This window comes from Denticeps clupeoides, chromosome 2, assembly GCF_900700375.1.
Source record: "Denticeps clupeoides chromosome 2, fDenClu1.1, whole genome shotgun sequence".
Classification (NCBI taxonomy): Eukaryota; Metazoa; Chordata; class Actinopteri; order Clupeiformes; family Denticipitidae; genus Denticeps; species Denticeps clupeoides.
Genome location: NC_041708.1, coordinates 26,783,095 through 26,807,845, shown reverse-complemented (window position 1 = coordinate 26,807,845; position 24,751 = coordinate 26,783,095). Strand labels below are relative to the sequence as shown.

At 45.5% G+C, this 24,751-nt stretch overlaps 1 protein-coding gene and 1 pseudogene across 7 annotated transcripts; both read left to right on the top strand.

The window, feature by feature from the left end:
* Nucleotides 1-6,726: 6,726 nt before the first annotated feature.
* Nucleotides 6,727-6,844, top strand: LOC114785000 (uncharacterized; annotated as a pseudogene).
* An 8,313-nt stretch (nt 6,845-15,157) lies between these two features.
* Nucleotides 15,158-24,539, top strand: LOC114784366 (xin actin-binding repeat-containing protein 1). Of its 7 annotated transcripts, none has more exons than XM_028969706.1 (10): nt 15,158-15,171; nt 15,271-15,429; nt 16,132-16,272; nt 16,372-16,426; nt 16,739-17,083; nt 17,228-17,309; nt 18,500-18,636; nt 18,742-18,780; nt 23,454-23,584; nt 24,079-24,539. In XM_028969706.1, exons 3-10 carry the CDS (start codon nt 16,148-16,150, stop codon nt 24,260-24,262), a joined length of 1,098 nt encoding a protein of 365 aa, XP_028825539.1. In that variant the 5' UTR covers nt 15,158-15,171; nt 15,271-15,429; nt 16,132-16,147; the 3' UTR covers nt 24,263-24,539. The 7 variants fall into 7 exon arrangements, with proteins under 7 accessions (XP_028825539.1, XP_028825541.1, XP_028825538.1 ...); XM_028969708.1 differs by having other exon boundaries at nt 24,042-24,189; XM_028969705.1 differs by lacking the exons at nt 15,158-15,171; nt 23,454-23,584; nt 24,079-24,539 and adding exons at nt 19,115-19,530; nt 19,610-19,793.
* Nucleotides 24,540-24,751: the final 212 nt, after the last annotated feature.

The following is a 24,751-nucleotide window of genomic DNA, read 5'->3' as shown; positions in this document are numbered from 1 at the left end:
CTTAGCCGTGTGTCTGCCAGTGCCAAGGGCTGTTCTGCTGACTGGGAAACGTTCCCAGAAAATCTGCTCCCGGAGGAGACACGGAGGTGGTGGGGGTTGAGAAGCCATTTGTTGGCGAAGCGTGCGACTACATGCGGCCCCTAAAGGTGGAAAAGGGGTACTGCAGGTGCCATTATTTGTTAAACACCTCTGAGAGTGAGTCCGGACTTTCTGTCATGCTCGCAGGGCGTGGCCTGCTCTCTGCAACGTCATCGCAGTCAGTACATAACAAGCTCTGAAGATAAGCAATGATTACAACCTGGGGTCAGGTTTGGTTATTTAAAGCGTAACTGTGTCTCCAGCAGCTGCCGGGCGCTGATCTGCAGCAAGACAAGAAAATGCTTATTGAATATTTGGAGAGATTTCCGGGCAAAGCTAGACATGGATATAAATATCTAACCCCTTAAGAAGTCGGGTGTGATGTTTAAATGGACTATTTGCTCTCTCGGTTTCTGAGCCCTGATCCAACACCGATGTCACTGCAGAAGGTGTCCAGTATCGAACAAGGATTGTGACGTCAAGCTGGGTGAGCAGGGGCGCACTGTCAGCTGGATTTTGCCTTTGGCCACTTCAGATTGACACACAGTGGGGACAGAGGGGAACATGCTGACCCAGGGAGGTCAAAGGGGAGACGGGATCAAAGAGCCGCTGGAAAAGCGGGCCTGAGGCCCGAAAGAAAAGTGTGTGTGTTGAAGTGTTTTTGTTTCGGGGAAAGAGGGGGGGGGGGGTGCGTAGTTCTACACAGAAGCCTGGAGAGAGACAGAGAGCAGTGCGCTCTCACATGTGACTCCGTGTGAGAGTCTGACTCCAGCAGAGATGGAGAGACAGACGAACGGCACAGAGGGAGAAACGGAGAGAGGGTGGAGGGTAATAGAGAGAGAGCTGGCGGAGCTGGTTTATGTAAGTGTGTGTGAGGGAGGGTGATGGGAGTTCCGTGTGCTTGACTGCAGGATGCTCTCCACCTCCTACAACCCCACTGCCCCCCTCCCTTCCTGACTGTGCTCCCTGCTTCACCCCTGGCACCCAAAGCTGCAGCTGGGAAAGGGTGGGGTTGGGTGTGTTAATGTATGAGTGTGTGTGTCTGTGTGAGTGTGTGTGTGTGTGTGTGTGTGTGGGAGGGAGGGAGATCACAGGCGCCGGCTCTGCAATAGAGATGCCTGGGGAACCGGCCTCTGTCCAAGACAACACTCTCTCCCTAAAACACACACACACACACACACACACACACACACACACACACACAGACTTTCCCAATGTCTGAGTGAGACCCGACCCTCCCCTTCTCACAGGGCAGCTGGCAAAACACAAAGGGGAGAAGTGTGCAACTGGTGCGATAAAGGCGGGAACATCTCACCATTTCAGCGTCAGCATAATAAAGTCAGAGCAGAATAAGACCCCTGTCCTCAACACAGGGCAGCCCTACACACACTCCCCATACAGAGTAGTTCACCCACCCACTAGACACACACGCAAAATAAAATTACTCTTCATCAACATTGCACACTTGATTTTACCCCATTAAACAATGACCACTTTTCTTTGTGTATTTTGATAAATCCATATAATTAGAGGACCAGCCATAAGGTACCCACAATTTGTGAATACTATCTTTGTGAGGACATTTGTTCATGCACAAATCCCGATATAACCATACACACTCACATGCAAACACGGACAAAGATATCAAAGATATACATGCCTAAACCAACATAAAGAGAATTAGACACAAGACACACACACACACAGAAACTTTGTCCCTCAGACGCACACACACAATACTGGTTCTGTGCTGTCTTTTAGGGTCTCCCTCTCTCTGTGTCTCTCTCCCTCCCCCTCATTCTCTCTTTCTTGAGGGAATGCAAATGATCAGACATTGACATGTAGTGGAGGCACAAAGGCACAGTGTTTTTTTTTTTTCAAGCTGTAATCTGGTATGAGCCAATAGGAAGGTCTCAGTCTCCAATTTGGGAAAATCTCAGACGGATGCGTCTGCAGAAGTGTCTGCATCGGAATAATCATGCATAAACAGGTTGTAAAAAATGGCACTAGGGCAGAATACGAGCAGAGGTGTGTCAGTGAAAGTGTGTGTTAAGACTACTACAGGTTTGAAATGTTTTTACTATTATCATCATTAGAGAAGACATTTTTTTCCTCTGGTCCACACACATGATGGTCTGTGGACTGCAAACAGGGTCACTTTATACAAGGCCAGACAGCACAGAGGAGAAGGGAGTAAGGAAATCAGACAAAAAAATAATAAAACAGGCCCTGTACAAGGACACTTAAAGGAACACCCTGGCAATTTGAAACAGGTTCGAGAGACTTGTAATCAGGAGGAGTAGTGCTTCCTGGAAGCCCAGCTGGGAGAGGAGGGGCCGAGGGGCCGCCGGAGTGATATGAGGCAGACCGAGACCTCTGCTCCGAATCCCCAGCGGAGACTGGTGCAAAGTCTGCTGCTGTCTGGCTGTTCCCATGGTAACGACCAGGTGAGCAGACAGGCTGGGAACATGGGGGAGCATGTGACTCCCTACACTGGATCCTACACACACACAGCTACTGTCAGTACCCCCCCAACACACACACACACACACATTGGCAACTGCTGTCTATCATTCTACTATAAGAGAATGCATTCTCTGACACACATACACAGGCGCTCACAGACATACTCACACAGCGCGTCTGCACACACACACACACACACACACACACACACTCAAACAAAATGATAAACCCCCACAAGCATCAGGCGACTGTGCAACACAGAAAAAGTGCGGCAAGACGGCTGCACCGGCTGCAGTATAGACCTGAGAACAGCGGAGCTGTGGTGAGATCTGATTGCACCGCTCCTCTCGCAGTGGGTACAGTGGGTACAGTGGGTACAGTACAAGGCTTGGCAACACGCTCCTCTCGCAGTGGGTACAGTGGGTACAGTGGGTACAGTACAAGGCTTGGCAACACGCTCCTCTCGCAGTGGGTACAGTGGGTACAGTACAAGGCTTGGCAACACGCTCCTCTCGCAGTGGGTACAGTGGGTACAGTACAAGGCTTGGCAACACGCTCCTCTCGCAGTGGGTACAGTGGGTACAGTGGGTACAGTACAAGGCCTGGCAACACGCTCCTCTCGCAGTGGGTACAGTGGGTACAGTGGGTACAGTACAAGGCTTGGCAACACGCTCCTCTCGCAGTGGGTACAGTGGGTACAGTGGGTACAGTACAAGGCTTGGCAACACGCTCCTCTCGCAGTGGGTACAGTGGGTACAGTGGGTACAGTACAAGGCTTGGCAACACGCTCCGTGTAAATAAGAATAAACAGCTCGAGGGCCCTGGTGACGCCCGAGTAGCACAGGTTGCGTCAGGGAGCGGCACATGAAAAATTCCTGGCTGGAGCGGGAGGGGAGAGAGCCTCAGCGGCATCTATCATAATTGAGTCTGTCAGCAAAAGTGTCAGATTCCTGCCGCTTTGGGCTCACGTGCGACTGTTTATTTATAATGAATGACTGCACGAGTGCCCGTACCCCCACTCACATTACTTATTGATATGTTTCTGTTTGCGTCGTCAGCTTCCATAAGACGGGCGGCCCCTGCTCGGCATGATGGGAGAGGAAGTGGAGCGGCTGTGTTGCCCCGAGGGCAGGGAGATGAGCGAAGGCAGCCCAGACTTTGGTTTCAAAAGACCCATGCGGCTCCGGAAATCCCTCCGGATCGGTGGCACGTTTGCTGCGTACCCCAACCCTCTCTGGTTCCCCTCCACAAGCCTGAGTCCACAACTGGTTATAAGTTCACAGGGCTTTTGATTGCATTTACCCCCGTGGCCAAAAGGGAAACGGGGTTTTAGGGAAGGGGGGGGGTGGGTGCACTTTTATTTTAAAACCCCACGGTGCACTTTATACAAACATGTTTGCAAACATGGACATGAGTGCTGCGGGGCAAAAAATAGTCGCTCCGCCGTGTTTATTTTAAACCTGTGATTACGCCCATTTACGCAATGTCTGTAAAAGGTGAGTGTCCATTCTGGACGCGCCTCTCCGCGCTAAATATACATCCAGGAAGCCCAATTGGCCGCTATTAATATTTTATGAGCGTGTCCAAATACAAATGACGCATCGGGGCCATTGTATCGAGGTGCTGCTAGTGAATCTGCACAAATGACAGTATTGAAGAAAAAGGTCATTTTAAGACAGGGTCCATTTAATTTAAGTTTAAGCCTTCACTGTACAGAAATGTCCAGCTTCTGAAAAAGTGTGTTCATTTATGCAATTAACACTTTAATACTGTGATGCACTATAACATATTTTACAAGTGCTCTTTTGTGTCCAGATACAAATAACTCGTCTGGGCTAGTGTTCGTCGAACTAGTCAATGACTATAAATATTAATGTGAATTTATACATTCAATACTTTTCTAAAGAAAATGAAAAAGTAGTGTTAGACATGCATTTACGCTGAATGTGTAAAATATTACACCTGCTTTATTTATTTTTTAGCAGAATATGGTGTTCTCATCGCGCCCTCAAATTAAATTAGGGTCAGGGAGTCACATCCATCTCAGCTTAACTGCAACATTAGAAAAGCGATGACAGGTAGGGACCTGCCCCTACCGCCAGAGCAGAGTGTTTACTCTGTCAGGCGCCACACCTTGAATTATCATCCGGAGTCCAGGGGCAGACGTGTGGGAGGGCGCGGGCGGGAATATTGCTGCAGGAGCGTCTCCTTATTAAAACGCCAGCTTTGATGAATGGGATTAGATGATATGTTATGCACCAGGACACCACGTCTCAGAGTCCACTCCACCTTTGCAGTGGGCATATCATCTGCAGCCCCCGCCGGTAGAGGTGGTCACGGGGGCGAAAACCGCTGCACTTCATTAGGGACACCAGACCTACGCTGAGGTCAAGGCCCTGCCCTCCTCACGCACAGACGAGGGTGTTTAGTTCAGTTTTGCGCTCATGACTCCTGCATCTGCCACGAGACCCCAAGAAAACCCAGGCCATGGGATCGTGTGCAAAAGCCCGCCCCAGTCGGAGCGGCCAGTCGTCGGCACGCGTCTGAGAGTCTGGCCATTGCGAGCGTCTGCATGAGTGTGTGTGTGTGTGTGTGTGTGTGTGAGCACGAGGTGTGTTCTTCTGCACTCTGGCCACTAATTGCCCACTTACACTGCCAGGTTTCCTTTGTTTCCCCACCGTCCCTGGGATTCATGACGGCTCCGCTATTTCCGCGGGCGCGCCGTTCCAAAATAACTGGGACTGAGTTCCAGTGGGTCCTGAGGACCTATAAATAGTGCCTGTCAGTTATTTTCTCCTATTAATACGCACAGTGTGGCATTGAGAGGGATCATGAGCAAGGGTCGGGAGAAACAGGCTTTGAGGACTCAGGGTGGGTCGTGAGGTTCGCGCACCACGCAGCTCACCGGTCGTGACACCGCAACCCGTGCCAGACTCCGGCCTGAGGAGCGCTCATTAACTTGGAGCGTTTCCATCCACTCCGCATTAGAAACAGAGAGGCTCGTTACGAACGAGCGAATTAACTTTAAGGTGCTGCTGCCGGCGCCATCGACTCGTCCCCATTGACCTGATCACCGGCAGGCTGCATCAGCACCATCCCCGGGCCCCGCTGCAGTGCCGCAAGAGCCCCATGATCCAGCATGATTTCAGCAGAAAGAGTGGGGTGACAAACACATGGGCGGAAAATGCACGCTCTAATATTAGCTGGTTGCTCACTCTCTCGCCGGATTGTTGTTTTCCCTCGGCTGCCATGTCTGTCCACTTTGACTCCGGCCATTAATCAAGCCCGCCACCTCACAAACCAGACCCGACTGTGGCGACAGCTTGGCGTGCATTATTGTCACCCCCTCATTAAACAGTTACTTCAGCAATCATGTCATTTTTTTTTTTTTTTTTACCGGTGCAGATCCCCATCTTGGAATTCTGCGTACTAATTTTTGGTTTTGTTTGATTGAGATGAAAACTCTTGGTCTGCTTAATGCTCTGTCCCTGTTTCCAAACCTACAGGTTTCACCAGCCCGTGAAAGTCAGATGGGTCCCCTAACTCTTTCTGCCGCATAGGTGTGTCACCGTCGGGCCCAATTTGCCTGCTGTTGCTAAACATTAGAACAGGGCTGCGAGGAAACATGCAGCAATGCTCAGCAACCGTGCTGCGTTTCAGAGCACCGGGAGATGATTTACAGCGCAACACTCTTAATCTCAGTCCCTGATAAATGTGCCCGTACACTTATGAAATTAAATTGGGTCATTTAAAGAGTCTTACAGAAAGGGCACAATCTCATAAACTGCAATACAGCAGCGCTGCAATAAGAGAGGTGGGCGAGTCCAGTTTTCTAACATGATGTAATTGTCGAACCATGAGAATTTGTGTAGTGATGCCCCTATAAAAGCCCCCGCACCCAACTGTAATACTGCCCTCTACAGATGTGCGCTGGACGAAGGCTGTTTACGCAGGCCGGTGCTGCATGCCACACTGTGGTAGGTAACCAGCCGTCCCATTACACATCTACCTGATCTTATCACGATGGCCCTTATTCGTTTCCATGCAGCGGGGGACAAACCAGTGAGGACCAGAGTGAGCAGAAAATCATTGGTGTCATTTTGTTGAAGTGAATTTGGGGCGTGTTGATGGCAAAGATGTGTGAAGAATTGCTCATGGTATTTTTGAGTCACCAGTACCAGTGCTTACGGCCATACCAGCCGAAGCACGCCAATCTCATCTGATCTCGGAGGCTAAGCAGGGTCGGGCCTGGTTAGTACTTGGATGCGAGACCGCCTGGGAATACCAGGTGCTGTAAGCTTTAACTATTGGGTCAGTGGTGGCTTAGCGGTTAAGGAAGTGGCCCCTTAATCAGAAGGTTGCTGGTTTGAATCCGGAATCCACTTTCACTTTTTCACTTTAAATTCTTGTCCATGGGAAAATTCATGGACAGATGAGAGATCAAATATAATGCTTTTACCATACATTTCTTATCAAAATCTAATCATTTATTTATGCTGTAGAACAAAACCGAAGAGTCAACGATAGTTTTTGAGTATACACAAAAAGTTGGCTCAAGATTTAGGCTTTTCAAAACAGTGAACATGCATGTCATCTCTCGGCAGCTAAGTTGGTCAAGTGACTTCCTGTAAGAGTGCCTATATGTTAAACACTTGTTTCCTTCAGTAGTGTTAATGATTCTCATGCAGCTGCTTACAATGACAACACACTAAAAAGGGTCCCGTAGAAGAAGCTTCATAACAGCCCTGTTGACTACCATTACCACACGTGGAAGAATGAAAAGCATAATCACAAACAGAAAAACCAAACCAACAGCAAGTTAGCATGCAATTCAGCTAACAGTAGCTCAGCCTTCCTGTAGTACCAAGAGAGTAGAAAACTCAGAAACCATGTACATGTGCGCACAATTGAAGTTAATAATTCATAAAATATAGTTTGACCAATATTTCACAGTAGTATTGGACCAGTTCAGCCTACAAAACGTGCACGAGGTCACAGTGAAGGGGGTCTTTTAAAATCAAGACACCGAAACACAAATGCAAATTTTCTAATTAATTTAAATGATCTATAATAACAATAAGTATGTACTTACTGAAGTTAGCATGTTAACCTGCATGTTAGCAGCAGCCCAAACTATCCTGCAATTCCACTGCGTACCCCTAATATTTACAGGTTGCCCTTTTAAATACACGTGTATGTACAAATTGGCCAGTTTGACCTCAAAAATAGTGCATTAGGTCATGAAGCAGGTAGTCTATGAAATTGAAACAAATTAAATGCTTTCTTGGGTTAAGTAACGAAGGTTAAGAATACGGGTCTGGGGTTTAACTAAATCCATGACACAGATTTCACACACATACACACACACACACACACACACACACACACACACATGCAGGAAAGTGCGTCCCAGGCTGAGGCATCATGGGCACTGGGAGCCTGAGAGAGGCTGCCTGCTCGTCTGAGTTATTCGGCCTAATCCCATCTCAAGGCAAATCCTCTGCGGCCAAATATGCCCACAAACACGGAAAAGTGCATTAGCGCAGGTCAATCAGGACGGGATGAGGGCCCAGCTCACAATGCAAACACAAGCGCGGTTTTTAAAAGCACAATGCGGCAGAGGGACACTAATACCAGTCTGTCCTACCGGTGTACGGCCTTCTTTATATTTCCTTGAGCTCAATTAGCATAGCAGCCTCTCTCTCTCTCTCTCTCTCTCTCTCTCTCCCTCCCTCCCCCTGCAGAACTCCTCCTCTCCTCCTCCTGCCAACTCCACCACTACTGGCGCCACACCAGTGAGGGTCACCCAGGGTTCTGCCTGGAGAGGAATGCGCAAGGAAAACAATCCTCCATTTTTCCAACGGGGTGATGGGGGGGGGGGGGGGGGGGGGGGTTGGGGGGGCATGAATGAAAGCACACACATAAACGGGCGTCCCTGCACCACTCCGCGCTGACCCAATCCTTCATGCGGGTCGCGGCTAATGCAGTTCAGTAGCGTCGCATGTTGCACAAGCGTCTCGACCGGTATACATGTCCTCTGCGTAAGTTCTTTTTTTGTATTTTTTGGTCTGGATTTTCTCTTGGCTGCCGGGAAGGTGTGGGCAGCCCTTATCCTCATGGAAGCACCGTGTTCCTCCTGCTGATCAGAGAGAATTTGGCCTCAGCTGTAGCAGGACGGCAGCCATCAAGATCATACACACGAACATGCGCAGAGCTGGAAAGCACGTTGCCTTGACACAGTACTGTTCATCTCCGACGACAACGGAGGGGGAGGTGTGTGTGTGTGTGTGTGTATTAGAGGGTAGCTTTAGTACAAAGTGTGCAGAGCACAGACAGGAAACCTGATATTCCTGTCCAGAACAGAGGACAACGGGGAGGGGGGGCTGAGATCTCTCCCGCCATCCTGACAACACTGAACACAGAGTTCTGGACCGGATCAGTGAATCTACACTGACCGCCCCCACCCCCCCGCCAAAACACACATTCACCGTTTTTCTCTCCACCTGTCTCTCTCTCTCTCTCTGTATGCAAAAAAGTTCAACTCGGGCCCGTATGGTGTTTTCACATACGTAGTCCTATTTAAAGAAACTAGACTAGTGATCCAAAAATACAGAATTACCAAAGTTACCCAAAACGTTACCAGTTATACGTGTGAGGGGTTTTATTTCCTTTGCACGTCTTAGCATTCTCGCAGATGACATATGACGCAATGTACTAGGTTCATTAAAAAGTAATTTAGTGTTTACATGCACACACATATGTATTAAAAAAAAGCCACTTTTTTTGGCAGATGTCCATTTTTGGTCCCAACAATGTTGACTGAAGCTCTGGGCCAGTACCATGTGAACCATGTGATCAGCTTGTTTCGGAGAGTTCACATGGAAGCCAAAATGCTGACTAATCAATCAGAGCTGGTTTCCAGGGCTGTAAACACGGTCGCTCCCACTGTGTAAAAACCCACGTTATCTCGCACAGTATGCACAACGCAGGGCGCAACACGCGTTAGCGTTTTACAGATCAGCGGACATGTGGTGCTGTGTGCTTAGAGCGGGGACACGTAACTCACAGGCAAACACGCCGCAGTTATCGCAGAGGCCGCTCACGTCCCAAAAAGTACATTATCGCGCCACTGATTACACATTTACATTGCGGAGATAAGCGGCGCTGAGTTGCGGTGGCTCTCTGAGGGCCGGATGAGGAAATGATGTGGGAGGAAAAGGTTTTGAGGGTTTTAGCCAAAACTTAAAACCATGTGTTGTGCAAATGAACAAATCAACAAGTGTTGTTTCAGTGACAGGCTGCTGGGCTGCATAGTCAGCAGAGTTCAGACCGTTCACGTGTACAAAGCATTGAAAAAGTATTCATACCCCTTTCCACATTTTATCATATTACAAACACAATATTAAATGTTTAATAGTGATTTAATATTGATAGAGATAGAACACAAATCTTGAATATTAAACCACGTTAACAATATATTTGTGCATCTATAACATAGAGCCCTTCAGTCCCAAACAATTGAAGACTATGAATGAAGAGTTTTTGACTGATGACTAATTTGAGATGCAGGCTTTCTGGTTTTCCTGATCTATCAGTCATAATTATTAATTTTTTTAAATGACAAATTGTATAATTGTGCTGTTGTGGATCATGCTGTTCATCCCATGTGCTCGGGGTATGTGAGCCGTCACTTGAGAGCCCAAGCAGTGCAGCATTCTGTTGTGCTCTAGCTACCAGGATGTCGTGTTGGACCATGTGCGCCGCACCACCTCTGCATTGTGAGCCTGACAACAAGCAAACGTCCGCTACCCCCTTAAAGCGCAGCAAAGCAGCTTAGGAGCCTGAGGCTCAGACCACGACAGGCACACGTGTTCAACGTGCACTCGCCCCGCTGTCACACACACCCACACGCGGGCCAGCCCTGGCGCGCTGTGCGCCTTGCCGAGTGCCAAAGCCCGGGGGGGGTGGAGCAGAGGGCCGGACTCTGAGCGAGGGGCGTGTGCATGTGTGCAGCCTCTCCCCCTCAGCTGTGCAAGAGCACGTTGCTGCAACAGTGCACCTGAACCGACACACGCAGGGAACGTCACAGTCGATGCTCCGCCTGCAATAAAGCCACCATTACCGTGAGAAAGCCTACCGCTTATGCTTTTTTTTTGCCATTTATGTATAGTTTTAGATAGCATTGCAGAACTGACGGGTTTTTCACATCTTCTGTATTTTTTTACCCAGAATTACTCTCACTCCCTGTGATGTAGTGCATGCTTTTCGCCTGCGCTACTGTGTGCGAAAGTCAGTGTTGGTGCATGATTGACACTTGCCTGCAATGTCACATCACAGCAGCAGTTTTTCCGAATGCGACCTGGTCCGATTTCATGAAGTGCCACAGCTGCTTTGCTACTGTCATCCATGTTAAGTGGCGCCGCGGCTCAGCAAAGTTTTCCCTCTGCGTCCCGCGCTCGAGTTAAGAGTCCGAGAGGAAAGCCAGGCCGCGGGCCGAGTGATTCACAGCATGACTCACGCAGGGGCCCGTTTCCAGGCATGACGCCTGACCAGCTGACCTTCTCAAGGTGTGACAGGCACGTCTCTGCCAGCGCTCGACATCCACCGTCACCAAACACACCACAAACAAGCAGCGAAACAGGGAGTCTGGAGAAGCCATCACTCTCATTCCAAAGACACCCCATTCAAATATTTTGCTGGAGCGCCTGCTCCAATGGCCAAGAATGGTGGTGGAGCAGGACAGCAGTGGACTACACATTTCTTTGGTATGACTTACACACTCTGAGCACAGTTACGCAAAAATGTAACAAACAGGGGGCATTTAACTCGTCAGAGTGAGGCTGAATGCTTTAGTGTACGTGTGTGTGTGTGTGTGTCTGCTCCTGGACACAGCTGGGATCACTCTGCAGCTCCAGGCTGGGTTGTCGCGGCAACCTCATGTAACGTGCAGGCACTCTGGGGAGTCTTACCCGAGGTGGGGTGGAGGAGCTGGGGAGTGTTGGCTCCATCTGACAGTCCACCCAGCTGGCACTGCCAGGGCCTCGGAGCCCTAAGTGGGCGCTGCCACTATAGATGGCATCCTGCATTTATTATCCTGCTGTAAATGCAAACTGTAACACTGACCTCTAGGGAAAAGAGAATCATGTCATATAATGTTTTTTTTGATCAGCCATATGGTATTAGATTAATAAAATTGCTTTTGACATTATCCATATTTTTGCCAATACAAAAATATAATTTGATGTGTAAATGTTGTTGGTTGTATCAATTGAACAGCAAATCTTAGGATATGAAGTTGAATCCATTTATTAATGTAACTGCACATCTGCTGACAGAAGATAAATAGAAGATGTCTTTGTCTCATCGGCGGCCAATGCGGCTCATTTCCGCCCCCTTTTGGCTACGGGCTGCTATCGCATTAGAATGTTGTCTTTTTGGAACAAAGACACAACATGGCCTAATTCTCACAGCAGACATAAAGCAGTGCTCACTGCAACAACAACGTGTACTGTAAATGCTGGGTTTGTACCCAAACCTGATTAAAATATTAATAATAAACACTGAAATACAAATAATAAAAAAGGAATGACACAATCCATGCTTAAAATCAGAAGTTTTTTTCTATTATTGAATTGTATGTCATATACAGATTTGTCTAGTTATAGTATTTGTTGTCTGTTTTACACATTGGGTTAAATTTAGATGTAGCAAACATTTTCTGCAATGACAATTGTGCTATCTAATATTTGAACTACTATCCTTGCATAGTATGTTCCCTAATATATGGACTCTTGTAACTGGCAATTCTTGCTAACCATCTGTTCCAAATATATACTTTCATTTGATGCTACCAGTGTTGGAGAAACAAATATTGTACAGTGAACGAAATGCAGCCATTCTTATTGTAAATATTATTCAACAGTAAACAGCAATTTAATTGAAAATACTTTTTTACACAGCCTCAGACATCCTCATTGGGTTCAACCTTTAGGCAAAAGCACTCCAGCCTTATTATGGTTATTACTCATAAAACACATACTTACAAAATCACACACACACACACACACACACACACACACACACACACACAAAACAGTTAGGTGTCCAGAAACTCAGCACTGAAGGTCAAAGGTCACATTGTTTGTATGTTAAGAGCACATCTGCACATTTCCACATGTTGCCATCTGACACAATGCTCTCCAGAACGCTCCAGGCGGATGTCAGCAGTTTACTGTTCCAAACACCACACTGATGTAAATCCAATAAATACCACATGTTATTAATATGGAACCGCGTAAAGATGCATAAAAAGAGCCAGATTACACAAGACTGAGATGAAACACATTTCACTGGACAGCTATATTTGTCAGCCTTTTGCCCACCTGTGGTGCAAGTCAGGACAGTCACCTTCTACAAAAGCATCCTTGAATGAAAGGGATGGAGGAAGACAAACAAGTCAGAGGTTTGTCTGTCTGACAGGGGCCACCGCAGTCTGCACTTCCCTGGCATAATGAGAGCCGTGCCAGACACTTTGATCATGTCTGACAGCAAGCACCACTGAAGTGTGTTGTTCGTGTGTGTCTGTGTGTGTGTATGAGTCTGTTTGGGGAGGGTGGGTCCTCCCAGGCAACCCATCCACCCCCTACCCCCCCTCCTTCCCCCCACAACGCCGCCGCCACCAAGTTCACCCACTGAGCGGCGGCCCATCCCACATTCCCTTTCATCTCCCGCCGATGCTGGAGGGAGGGGAGCAGTGCAGGCTACACCACGTCTCCGCTCTTAAACGCCCCTTTAAAATGGGTTCAAAGCAAAACAAAACAGGGCAGAACATTAAAGAGACTCGAAAGTCTGAGTGTTAAAGCGCACAGAACAGCTGAAAGAATATCACAAGAGGCTTAATCAAAACGACCAGCATCAGGTTCATACTGTCGAGTTATTGTGATGAAGAGAAAAGTCCACAAGGGCGTGATATTATCCAACCAATACATACACATCACATTTAAGATGTAGAATTCAATCTATCTATCTATCTATCTATCTATCTATCTATCTATCTATCTATCTATCTATCTATCTATCTATCTATCTATCTATCTATCTGTCTGTCTGTCTGTCTGTCTGTCTGTCTGTCTACAAAAAAAATATTTTGTAATATTCAATTTCAAATTCGTTTTTTTTTACCACATATTTCATGTATTCGACTAAAATATACTCATTTATTCATATTCATTTTATGTGTAGAATTATTCTCCATTCAAAATGATGAATATGATGACTGGAGACATGAAGGGTGGTACCAAGTGCCATCAGGAAGGAAAAAACTATTCCGGCCTTTAACCTTTGTGTCCAGGAGGATCTGGAATTCAGGAGAGGAGACAGACCTACAAAAAGCCAATTTATGGGTCAAAATTCCCTTCTGAGCTGACAGCTCTGGAGCGCAAATATATTATGAGAGGCCTGCGGTACATTCTTATGGGGACGAGAACGACCTCAATGTTTTTTAACCCGCTATCAGCAATATGACTATATTTAATTACAGACTACATGATGTGAAACACAATATTACAATATTGCTCTTTCAAATGTAATTCCATGTTGTATAAATCAAACCAAGTGAGCTGATTTATGCCTGCAAGGCACTGAGCGGGAAATGCATGTTAATCAAATTAATTTGAAGGTTCATACATTGTGGCTGTTTTGCTCTAAAGGTTGCACACGAGCAGCACAAAAGAAAACTTAAAATAACTTCAGCCGTTTAGTATTAGCCACATTTGGACAGGAGAGGCACTGCCACGATTAGGGATGAATCTCCAAAAATGTGTGGTGTGTGCATCTGCTGACTGAAAGTGACAGGAAGACATTCTGACACATCATAAAACAGGAGCAAAGGCTGCTATCAGGCTAATGGTTACACAACGCAGCTTGTCTATTAACCCAACGGCATGAACGATTAACCAGCGTCGAAATGCTGCTCCTCAGGTCACCGACAGCCTCGTACCGAGGTAATCACAATGTTGGAAACACCATCATCTCTCGTCCTTTGACTGGAAACCTTTATAAGGGTCACCGCATTTAGTGTTGTAACTATCATCTGGACGCTGGCACGTGAGAAATCATTAACATCACTTAAGGCCACTTAACGTCATGCTTTGCAGCGTGCAGGTCGGATTCAGGTCTTGCCAGCTCTTCCCAGCTCTTCCCAGTCACACACGCTGAAATGCGTGGGGTTCTGAAGCCTTACAAACACACACCTCAGGTGCAGGAGCGGATCATACACCCTGGGGATTTAGCCACAGTCTACAGTCTAACCGGTGTAAATGTGCGATATGAATTCTATTTATTACTGTCAGCATTTAATGTGCAAAATATTTCTTTCAAATGCACCATATTTTCTAATTAATGTTCATAGGCTACACTCCCAGTACCAGTAATGTTAGAGTTGTGAAAAGGTACATTATTTTCCCCCTCTATGGTGACCTCTGACCCCACAAGGTTAAATGTGAAACTGGGATATGCGTAGGGAGTCTACAGAAGTGTGACCTTTGACCTCCGTCTGGATAAACTACTGGATCAAAGGCTAAAAAAGCGCTTAACCGAGAGTTAGAAACGCGATCAAGATAAATGCCTGTAAGTAGTATCTGCCCCTGAATGCAACCATTTGCAAACCTTTCAAGGTTGTCGCATTAATAACCATAATCTGATTAATGCACTTGTGCACAAACCCAGCAGATGTGCGCATTGAAATCCAAACGCTTCCCCAGAGCGAGCAGCAATAACCGAGGAGGACTTTGCACAGAGAAGTGACACCGAGCACGCGTCTTGTGATGCGGAGAGGAACAACACCCTGCTGCTGAACACCGAATGACGCTCCACCGGTGAATGAAGGTACCGTGCGATTTACTGAGGCGCCACTGGTTTTTCTTTCTTATTCCAAGGCGCAACAGACCCAGCTGTTTGCCCTGTGTAAATGCATGGTGCAATACAATAGGTTTTTATAATTATAGTCATTTGATGGCCTTTCTACTGGATCAGAATTCGCAGAAATGCAACCTTTGATTAGATTCTTAGTGGTCAGGTTAATCAGTAATATTACTTTTAATGCTTAATTAAACAGCAAAGTGAAATTGTGCTGAGGCAGCATTTTAGGTTTATTCCCTGGAAATAAAAAATGGGTTGAATTTGTTTAATAACAATTGCATTCGGATTCTATCCGTGGCTGTAAAAAAAGCAGGTCTTTGGTTGCCTGGCTCGTTGCACATTAGGCAGCATGCAGTTAAGTACATTCAAAACGCAAATGTTATGCTCTTTTTAATATGTATGTGACGGCAACCATAAGTTGACATGTTTGGAGGAAGGTGGAAATATGAACGACAACTTCATTTACATTGAATAATGTAACATGCAGACATTTCCCGTCGAGATCCCGTCAAGTAAATGTGAGTGGCGCTGAAGCTCTTGTTTCTCACCCCCTTACAGGAGCGTGGAGATCACTGACAGCAGCTTGAACTGTAATTCATTCATAAGAGCTGCTCTGCTGTGCTGTGCTGTGCTGTGCCACCATTCAACCTGTGTCCGTTCACCCCACAGACAATTCTGCAAGGCAATGGAGGTGAAAGGCATTCTGAGGAGGACTCAGTCTCTCAGGAACGTCTCCAGTGACAGCAAGCTGTCCATCTCTGATGCGGGACTCAGGGACAGGCAGAAGTCAGTCTCCCAGCTGGTGGCAGAGTACGAAAACTAGAAACGTGTCTCTCTGTGTGTATGCACGTGTGTGTCTATCAGTCTGTGCCCAGGGTGACATTGCACTTGTATTCCTGTTTTCGACAGATATCGGTTTTCTGTGAAAAGAAAGCCAGTTGATTCCGGGCAGGAAAAACAAGAGGTGAAAAGCATACATACAGTACAGTGCACAATATATACCAATGAAATCAAAACCACTGTATATCTCAGACGCAAACAGTGTCACGTAACAGAAACATAGATCAAATATTAATTTACCTAAACCGTTTATTGCCAGATTTCCTTATTTTATATCTTACAATGGCATTATGTGTAAAGACTTCTCTGAGTAGCACCTGAGTAGTTGTGAGGATGAAAAACCTTTATTTAGTTCCACTGTTCCTAAAACATTTTTATTTATAAGAAATGTGGATATTTGATATATTGTCCAATATTTGATACTTTATTCCATCAGCCAACTCCTCTGATTATATACACCCCTCCAATTGACAAAAAAGCGATCAAACCTGCACCTCCTGTGGAAAAAAATGACATTCAGTCACGGCCCGGCCTGCCGGATGAGGTCCGGCCGCTCCAGCGAAGCAGGTCCATGAACAGCTTGCCCAGGTGGGGGAGCGTCAGCACCAATGCACTAAGGGAACTCTTTGAGTCTAAGGTGACCACCCCAAAAGTGCTGAGGCACAAATCCATGACCCCAAAGACCCCTGCAGAGAATGGGAACGTGCGGGTCTTTGATGATGGAAAGAAGGATTCAGAGGAGCATACAGATAAAGAAAAAGTCCTTAAGGGTACAGAAAAGGTGAGATGCATTTGCGTACATATTTATGGCCTGGTGCACGTTGTGACGTCAGACACACACACAAACACACTCTGTGCATGTTGTGTGTCACCAGGCCATATATAAACAAACCCATCTTCATTCATTGTAATTTTTTTGTCCAAGGCTGTGAAATCCAGACACCTAGAGAGACAGACATCTACAGGGGCCTTTGATCTTGGGAGGACTTCTGAAGAACTATGCAACAGTGAGTACAGGTCCATTTGCATGGCTTCTGAAAAGTGTCATTATGTCAGTAGGCCACTCGAGGCCTCTAGGCCCCAGCAGATGACTGCCGAGTTTGAATTACGCCCATGAACAGGTGACGGGGTCCCGCCCGCACGCCAGACGCACAGTAACGTCCAGTGCTGCTGATTGACTCAGCCTGGTGTCACAGTGCTCCTAAAATAGCATGCTGGCACCATCTTCCTGCAGCAGCACCATCGGCTGCTAACAGAGCGGGAACTGGCCGAGACCTTGTGACCGCGGTAGAGTGGAGATAGTTTTACTGTCATGTTGCCAGTGACAGCAAGAGTTTAGTTAGCCCCAGAGGACGAAGACAGGTCACCGATGTAGAAGCGCTTTTCTCCTGGTAAGTGTGTGTCTTTCAGCGCAAAATATATAAGAATCTAAATCGCAAATTGAATAGGCAATTTGTTCTATTTATTACTATAGAGCGTCTCATAAATGTCATGTGTATAAGCACTATAAATGCTTTGCCCTCCTGTACTCCATATCGTTTCAGTCATGTGGGAGTCAGTGTGTTGCTGAGTCGTGTAGATATGATAGTACCACAATGGTATTTTATTTGGATTAAAAAAAAAAGGCATTTTTAATGAAAACCTGTATTATTTTGCTTGGATGATACTACGAAATGCGTGTAATTACCTTGTGTACAGGGGAAGTGGCGATTATTTTATTGCTAGTTTTCTTTGTGAAACTGAAAGTGGCCCAGACTCACGCCACTGCTTAATGCTCTGGCATCTGTGTCTGCCATGTTATAATGTCAGCGCAGCACCCTTCCCCCCCGCACTGACCCACTGCCACGGCAGGGGAAAGCTTAAACCCAAAGTATATTTTCAAATACATGCATTTCATTTTGTGTGATTTATTTGCACTTTAACTTTGCGTTTCAGGTTAATTACTTTGTGGTAATATAAGAATCATGGAAAAATATTCTACTGAGGGCCACATGGTCGTGACTTTGAATCTGGGCTTCGGCTTTGTGAGGTTGCAGGCTCTCCTCCCGTTGGTTTGGGTTTCGTCCAGGTTCTCCAGTTTCCTCCTGTCGCACTCTAGGTGGATTGGTGACTAAATTAGCCACAGGTTTGAGTGTGTGTTTTGGTGAATGGCTACTTGCATAGTTCCATTTTTTTGTATGTATTTTCTGTGCTGCAGATGAGAAGCATACACCAGCTGCTGGCTCTGGAGACAGCGACATCTTCTATGGATGGGACAAATCAGCCATTTCCGTAAAAGCACTTTCTGCTCTCTATCTGTCAAAAGTAGCAGCTTTTGGCAGCTCCATAAAACCAGTTAGGTCTTGCCTCTTATTTCTTTGTCCTGCTAAACATTTATTAGAAATAACATGCATTCGTATACTGTAATACATGTAATAATATATTTAACTCTATTCTCAGGCACAATATTCAGGTGTTCCTGGGTCTAAAGCAACTAAGGTATGTGAGACCTATTATCTTTTTTTTTATTGTGATTTTACTAAAAGTATTTAACAATGACTGAATGAATGGTACAATGAAGTCTTGCAATTAACACGAGCTGTACTGAGCGTGCAAACAGCATCTTGCAAAAAATTGCAATCTGTGGGGAAAGCTGAATGTAGGACTATGAATAATGGCTGGCATGGAGATAACAAGACTATGGTGTGCTGATGTGCATGTTTCCATTCGCACCAGAAGGAAAGAGAGGTACAAAGCATGTCTTTATTAGAGCCTATAGTTTGCCAAACTACGGATGTAATAATGATATGTATATTTTTCTTGTCGACCAAAGATGGCTGAGGAAGCCCAAAGCCAACAAAGACAGATTTCTGAGAGAAACCTGAAAGATGATCTACCTCATAGGGCTGAAATCCAAACCCTACACCTCACACCTTCACCATCCTCTCAAGAGGCAATCACAACACTGTACCTGCAGCGGCAGAAATGTGAGTTGAAACGACTCCTTAAGCACACATGCCCGGAGCTGAAGACCCTGGACAGGGTGGTGGACCTGGAGCTGGCTGAAATCCTCGAGCCAGAGATCACAGCTGTGGACATTGGATACCAGGGTGAGGTCCAGTCCAGGCGCTGGATATTTGAGAACTGTGCTCTCAAACACATGCAGGAAGATCCTGGCAATGAAGCACATTTGCTGGAGAGAGGGGATTTGGTGGAAGAGTCTAGAAGAGCCCGTTCCCTGCAGGAGAGGTCTGTGGAAAGTGTGTACAAAAAGCAAGGTCCTGCTAACACAAACCAGCTGATGACATTTCTCTCCATGTCCTCTGAGGTTTCTACAAAAGGAAGCATGTATGAAAATTCAGTAGATGAAAACATCATTGGAGGAATTGCCAAGTCCAGGCAAAAGAGGATTAAAAAGGAATCAAGGGATGTCCTAAAGAAAGGCTTTGAAGGAAAACCACAGTTCAAAGATGGAATTTCTGACAGTGTAATCCAAGCATTGGATGATATCAGCAAAGACAAAACAAGTGTAACCCAAGCCCAGGAGCATGTTGCAGAAACCACCGAAATGTACACAGGCATTTGTGAAGTCAAAGAAGCCTTTGAAAGAAAAATTCTGGAAACGTCTATCTGTGGATCTGGGGGAGGCAATTTCTCAGCTGAAAACCCAAAACATGAAATAGGTCATGAATGTTCAAAAGTTAAGTCAGGTAAAAATGTCAATTCTCCAAACCATAATGCCACCCAAGACAAAATGCAAACAGCAAACGTAAAAGACAGAGCCCACTTGTTTGAGTCTACACCAATTGACCAAATTAACTTGATAGAAGGATCAAAAGCAGCAGATGACAGTGTGCAAACAAACCTGACATCTCTTTATTGCTTCAGTGTTATTCATTCAAGTGGAACTGTAATCGAAGAAAAGGAGGCTGGCAACATTGGCATAGCCACATACAACTTGTCTCCAGGGCAGCATCCCAATATTCACCACGAGGAGGTGGTAACTGGTAATGTCAAGAACATTATGCTTCGCCTGCTGCCCAGAGGAACGCTGAAGCCCCAGGTGACCTTTTTGAAAGAGGACAGCGAGGGAAATGTGGACATAAAACAGATAGATGTCCCCATCCATCAGCTTTCATTCACAGAGAGGCAGGAAAAGGCGTACTGGACTGCTAGTTTGGTCCAGATCACTGAGGATCTGCTCAATCAGGAGGAGTCTGTGAGAAAGGGAGTTGTAATACAAGGTTCATCACAACGATGTAATGAGGTAATGGTTTATTCACTCTATGAACATGAAGAAAAAGCTCAGACTGGACCTTTGAAACAAGAAGAAAAGAACATTGATGATTGCTCAAAAGATAACGTGGTCCATGAAGTAAGAAAAGAAAGGATGGTGTCAACTAGCAGCTGGCCATCAGCTACAAGACAGCAAAATGAGGTTCCCTGTTTGTTCCACTTAGAAGACTGTGAAAGAGGTAAAGTGAAACTATTCAAAAGCTTCATGGAAAAGGGAGAACGGGAGTATCTGAAAACGCTTAAGGAAACAGTGTCAGATGGAGATCTGACTTCAACTCCTGCTGAGGTTGCAAATAATAATGCTGCCTCCACTGGAGAGAGTCTTCTGGATGTTGAATCACCCCAAACCCAAGAAGGCTTGAAGAACACTTTAGACTCTGCTTCCACTCAAACATTAACCCAGAACTCTGTAGTGAAGGCACATGAATGTGTGGAACATGGAAACCTCAATGATGGTCCCCCAAAGAGGTCACAAGGTGCAACAGAAGTACACAAGCAAAAGGAAATACATAAGACTACCACAGATGAAGGAACTGTCTTCCAAGCTGAGCTAGTAGACGTAGTGGACGATGAGATAAGTGACCTTCAAATGGCCATTTTAAGTCTTCAACTGGCCACCATAGAGGCAAAGGCTCTACAGCACCGTATCCAAGAGAGACAGGAGGCAAAATCAAATGTAGGGAATTCAAATGGCCAGGAGAAACCTTTACAAACTGAAAGACCCAAGGAAGACTCCATGTATGTCGTACTTCAAAAAGAAGCTTATAGCCCCATGAAAAGTCAAGCCAGTGGACGGGTCGATGAGGACAGGCAGGAGTCGAGTCCATCTAAAATGAACAGTTTCGATTCTTCAGATTCACACCACACTTTAGAAAACAGTGAGACTCCAACAGAAGGTCACATACAAACAACTCATATGCACTTACAAAATACAACTGAAGTATTTTCATCAATGACAGAAAAAGATCAGGGTCAGAGGGGCAATTTTCAGGCAGCTCTCAATTCTCTTGGGAAGTCCAGCTTTAATGTAACTAAAGGAGATTTCAAAGCAGCAATGATTTACAGGAATGCTGGCAAATCCTACGAGCAGAGGAGGAAAAAAAGAGATCTGGAAGCTGTATCCAAGCAGAATGATGCATTGGCTGACCTTCCAGATGAAACCAAATTAGCTGCTACTTCATCAGTACCTGAAGGGGAACAAGTGACCGCTGAAGGACTGAATAAGGCAACAGCAACGGTGACCTGTTTAAGCCGACCCACTAATCAACCCACAAGCTCTGCAGCGGCAAACCAACACCCTACTTCATCACAGAATCCAATTAGAAAAGACAGAAAACCTCGCGGCCCAAAGCCAGCACTTCCTCCGAAGCCAGCCTTCCTTAGAAAGAGCCTGGAACCCAACCAAGGGCAGGAGCTGCCATCTTGTAAAGGTGCTGAGTGTAAATACATGAACAGCACTGGAGAGGAGTCTGAACCAGACCACCACATGCTTGTTGACACACTGGGCCACCATACATATAACATAATTCATAGCACTGAGGTGATCAGTGCTGCCTCTCAAGTGCAGAAGAACAGCACAGGGACTTGCTGCAATAGTTTTGAGAAAAGCTCAGATTCAGCTGAGGACGTTTCAGCAGAATTACACAAACCTGGATCCTCCATAGTCAAGACCAAACCAGTTAAACCGAAAAGAATGGGTAAGCTTAAGGATGGAGGTTCATCACAGTGTTCGACAAAAAGCCATGTTCCCCTATGTAGTACTTTACAAGATGTAAACATACAGAAAGACCACTGTGATGAGAGGGCAAATAAGTGAAAAGAAAGTGAAGAAAGGCTGTTAGTTCACCAAGGTGGAACAAAGGAATAAAATTTACATCCTTCTCTGTAAGTAATAAGAACCAAAAGTGGAAAAAGTTTGAAAAGGACACAAGTCAAGTGGGCATTAATGGATATTTGACAAGGTTCCAGACTGGGTAGTTACACCAAAGACTTTAATCCTCAGTCCAAATCTCTAAAAGAGCAAGACAAGGTGTGGACCTGCATGGACCTGGACTTTTGCGACCTTGTGAAAGAATGCCATTCGAATGAACAAGCATTATCAAGGATAACGGATAGAGAATGTTGTTACAAAGGCTTAGATGAAACATGTTCGTAGAGTTCATGGTAGCCAGGCAGGGATCTTCCTCCAGCAATACAAACTAATTTGCTGCTAGACTTACAACCAGTGTGCCTGTGCAGGGTAAACCGTAATGTAAATGTGGACCTGAGGAGACCAGAGGGAGTGCAATGATACGACTGAAGCTTTCAGCTCCAAGGGCAGCAAATTTAAATCAAAGGTCGAAGGTCATCTTTGAAGTGCAGAGCCCTGAGGAGATGAGGAGGTGATCAGTGAGAACTGTGTGACTGAGAATTGCTTTGATTTCCTCCCTTATGACCACAACAGTGGTCACCACGCTGTTGGAGATCAGGAAGTCATACAACAACCAAACAGTGACTGGTCCAGGAAGAAGCCAGCTGGTCACGTATCCCAACGTGAAATCCCCGTTCTTCAGAGAGAACAGGACAACGCTGTAAATATGAGAAGTTGATAGCAGAGCGGAGCTGCCCAAGGGAAATATTACTCATGCGTTGGCTTTCACAGCGTTCCGTGAAGAAGAAAAAAAAACATTTCAAAAACACTACAATTTCCTGCAGTGATTTTTTTTCCTGCTTTTTCAAAAATAATTTCTCCTGGCATTTGTTGCAATAAAATGACTATTTTGATTTATTTCGTTACTTGGGATTTGTCAGTATAAATCAGACACAGATTACACAATGTGCAATCTAGGCCTAGTTGTTGTAGATGCGGAAATCTGACACTTGTGACCCAACTACAGTTCCAGCCAGCCGTGCAGGACATGTGCGCCGCATGCCAGAGGCCGGTGTACCCAATGGAGAAGATGGTGGCAGATAAGTTCATTTTTCACAACAACTGTTTCTGCTGCAAACACTGCAAAAAGAAGCTGAGGTAAGAAAATCTGTCCGGCTTTGCCTCCAACATTTCAGCTGCGTCTTCAGAGCACCGACATGACGTTTAAAATATCGACCATTTGCTACCACCTATTGGCTGAAGCCTGCTCCTGATTTTTGTGATTTTTAAAAAAAAATGTGCTTTACATTTACGGCATTTATCAGACGCCCTTATCCAGAGCGACTTACAATAAGTAGTTACAGGGACAGTCCCCCCTGGAGCAACTTAGTGTTAAGTGTCTTGCTGAGGGACACAATTGTACTAAGTGGGATTTGAACCTGGGTCTTCATAGGCCAGTGTGTTACCCGCTAGGCTACTACCACCCACATTAAAGCTGTGATTAGACATTGGCTGATAATAACATATGAAATAAATATGACATAAAAATCAATTTAAAATGAGCATTGTACATTTGGCCTTGAAGGAAACCATGAGGTTTGATTTCATTTCTAAGACCACGCAGACGCTGAAGTCTCTCTCCTTGATTCCAGTCTTCACAACTTCACCCCACTTTATGGAGAATTCTACTGCATATTCCATTACCAGCAACTTTTCAGGACAAAAGGCAACTATGACGAAGGCTTTGGACACACTCAACATAAGAATCGCTGGTTACAGAGGAACATCGACGACGGTGACCTTATTAAGACCCCATGCGACTATTCAACCAAATGAATTCATTTGAATTTTTTATATAAAATCCAAAAGCACTTCCATTTAATTAATTATTGGTTCCATACATTTGCTTTGTACTTGATATGGGGACCATGACAGCGTTGTTAGCAAAAGTAGGATAAAATAGGTTGAGTTCTCATTTAAGCAAATGTAAACAATCGACTATCATCCGTCAATAATTTATGTTGTGATTTATAGTTTATATTTCTCTACAGTGTGCAATGTGCAGCATTAAAAAAAAGTGAAGAATGTCTTTAGTAAAATAATGCTTTGATTTCTTCACATGATCTTGCATTATATATTGTACGTCTGCCAGTGTATTGCAAAAAATCTTCTCAACTCAGTGAAATGAAGTCACATTAACTGTTTACTTTTATGGAAATCATTATAACTGTTGTAAAAACTGTTAATAATTAATTGTTAAATAATAAAATTGACTAAATTAAAATGTAGGCAATCCAATTACACTGTAATGACCACATGCCAACC

Excerpts from the sequence above, each read along its gene's own strand:
- LOC114784366 (XM_028969701.1), top strand. The coding sequence starts at position 16,148 with ATGGAGGTGAAAGGCATTCTGAGGAGGACTCAGTCTCTCAGGAACGTC. Across the intron at positions 16,273-16,371 it reads GTCTCCCAGCTGGTGGCAGA|ATATCGGTTTTCTGTGAAAA; the intron begins GTACGAAAACTA and ends TGTTTTCGACAG. Across the intron at positions 18,781-19,114 it reads CTGGGTCTAAAGCAACTAAG|ATGGCTGAGGAAGCCCAAAG; the intron begins GTATGTGAGACC and ends TGTCGACCAAAG.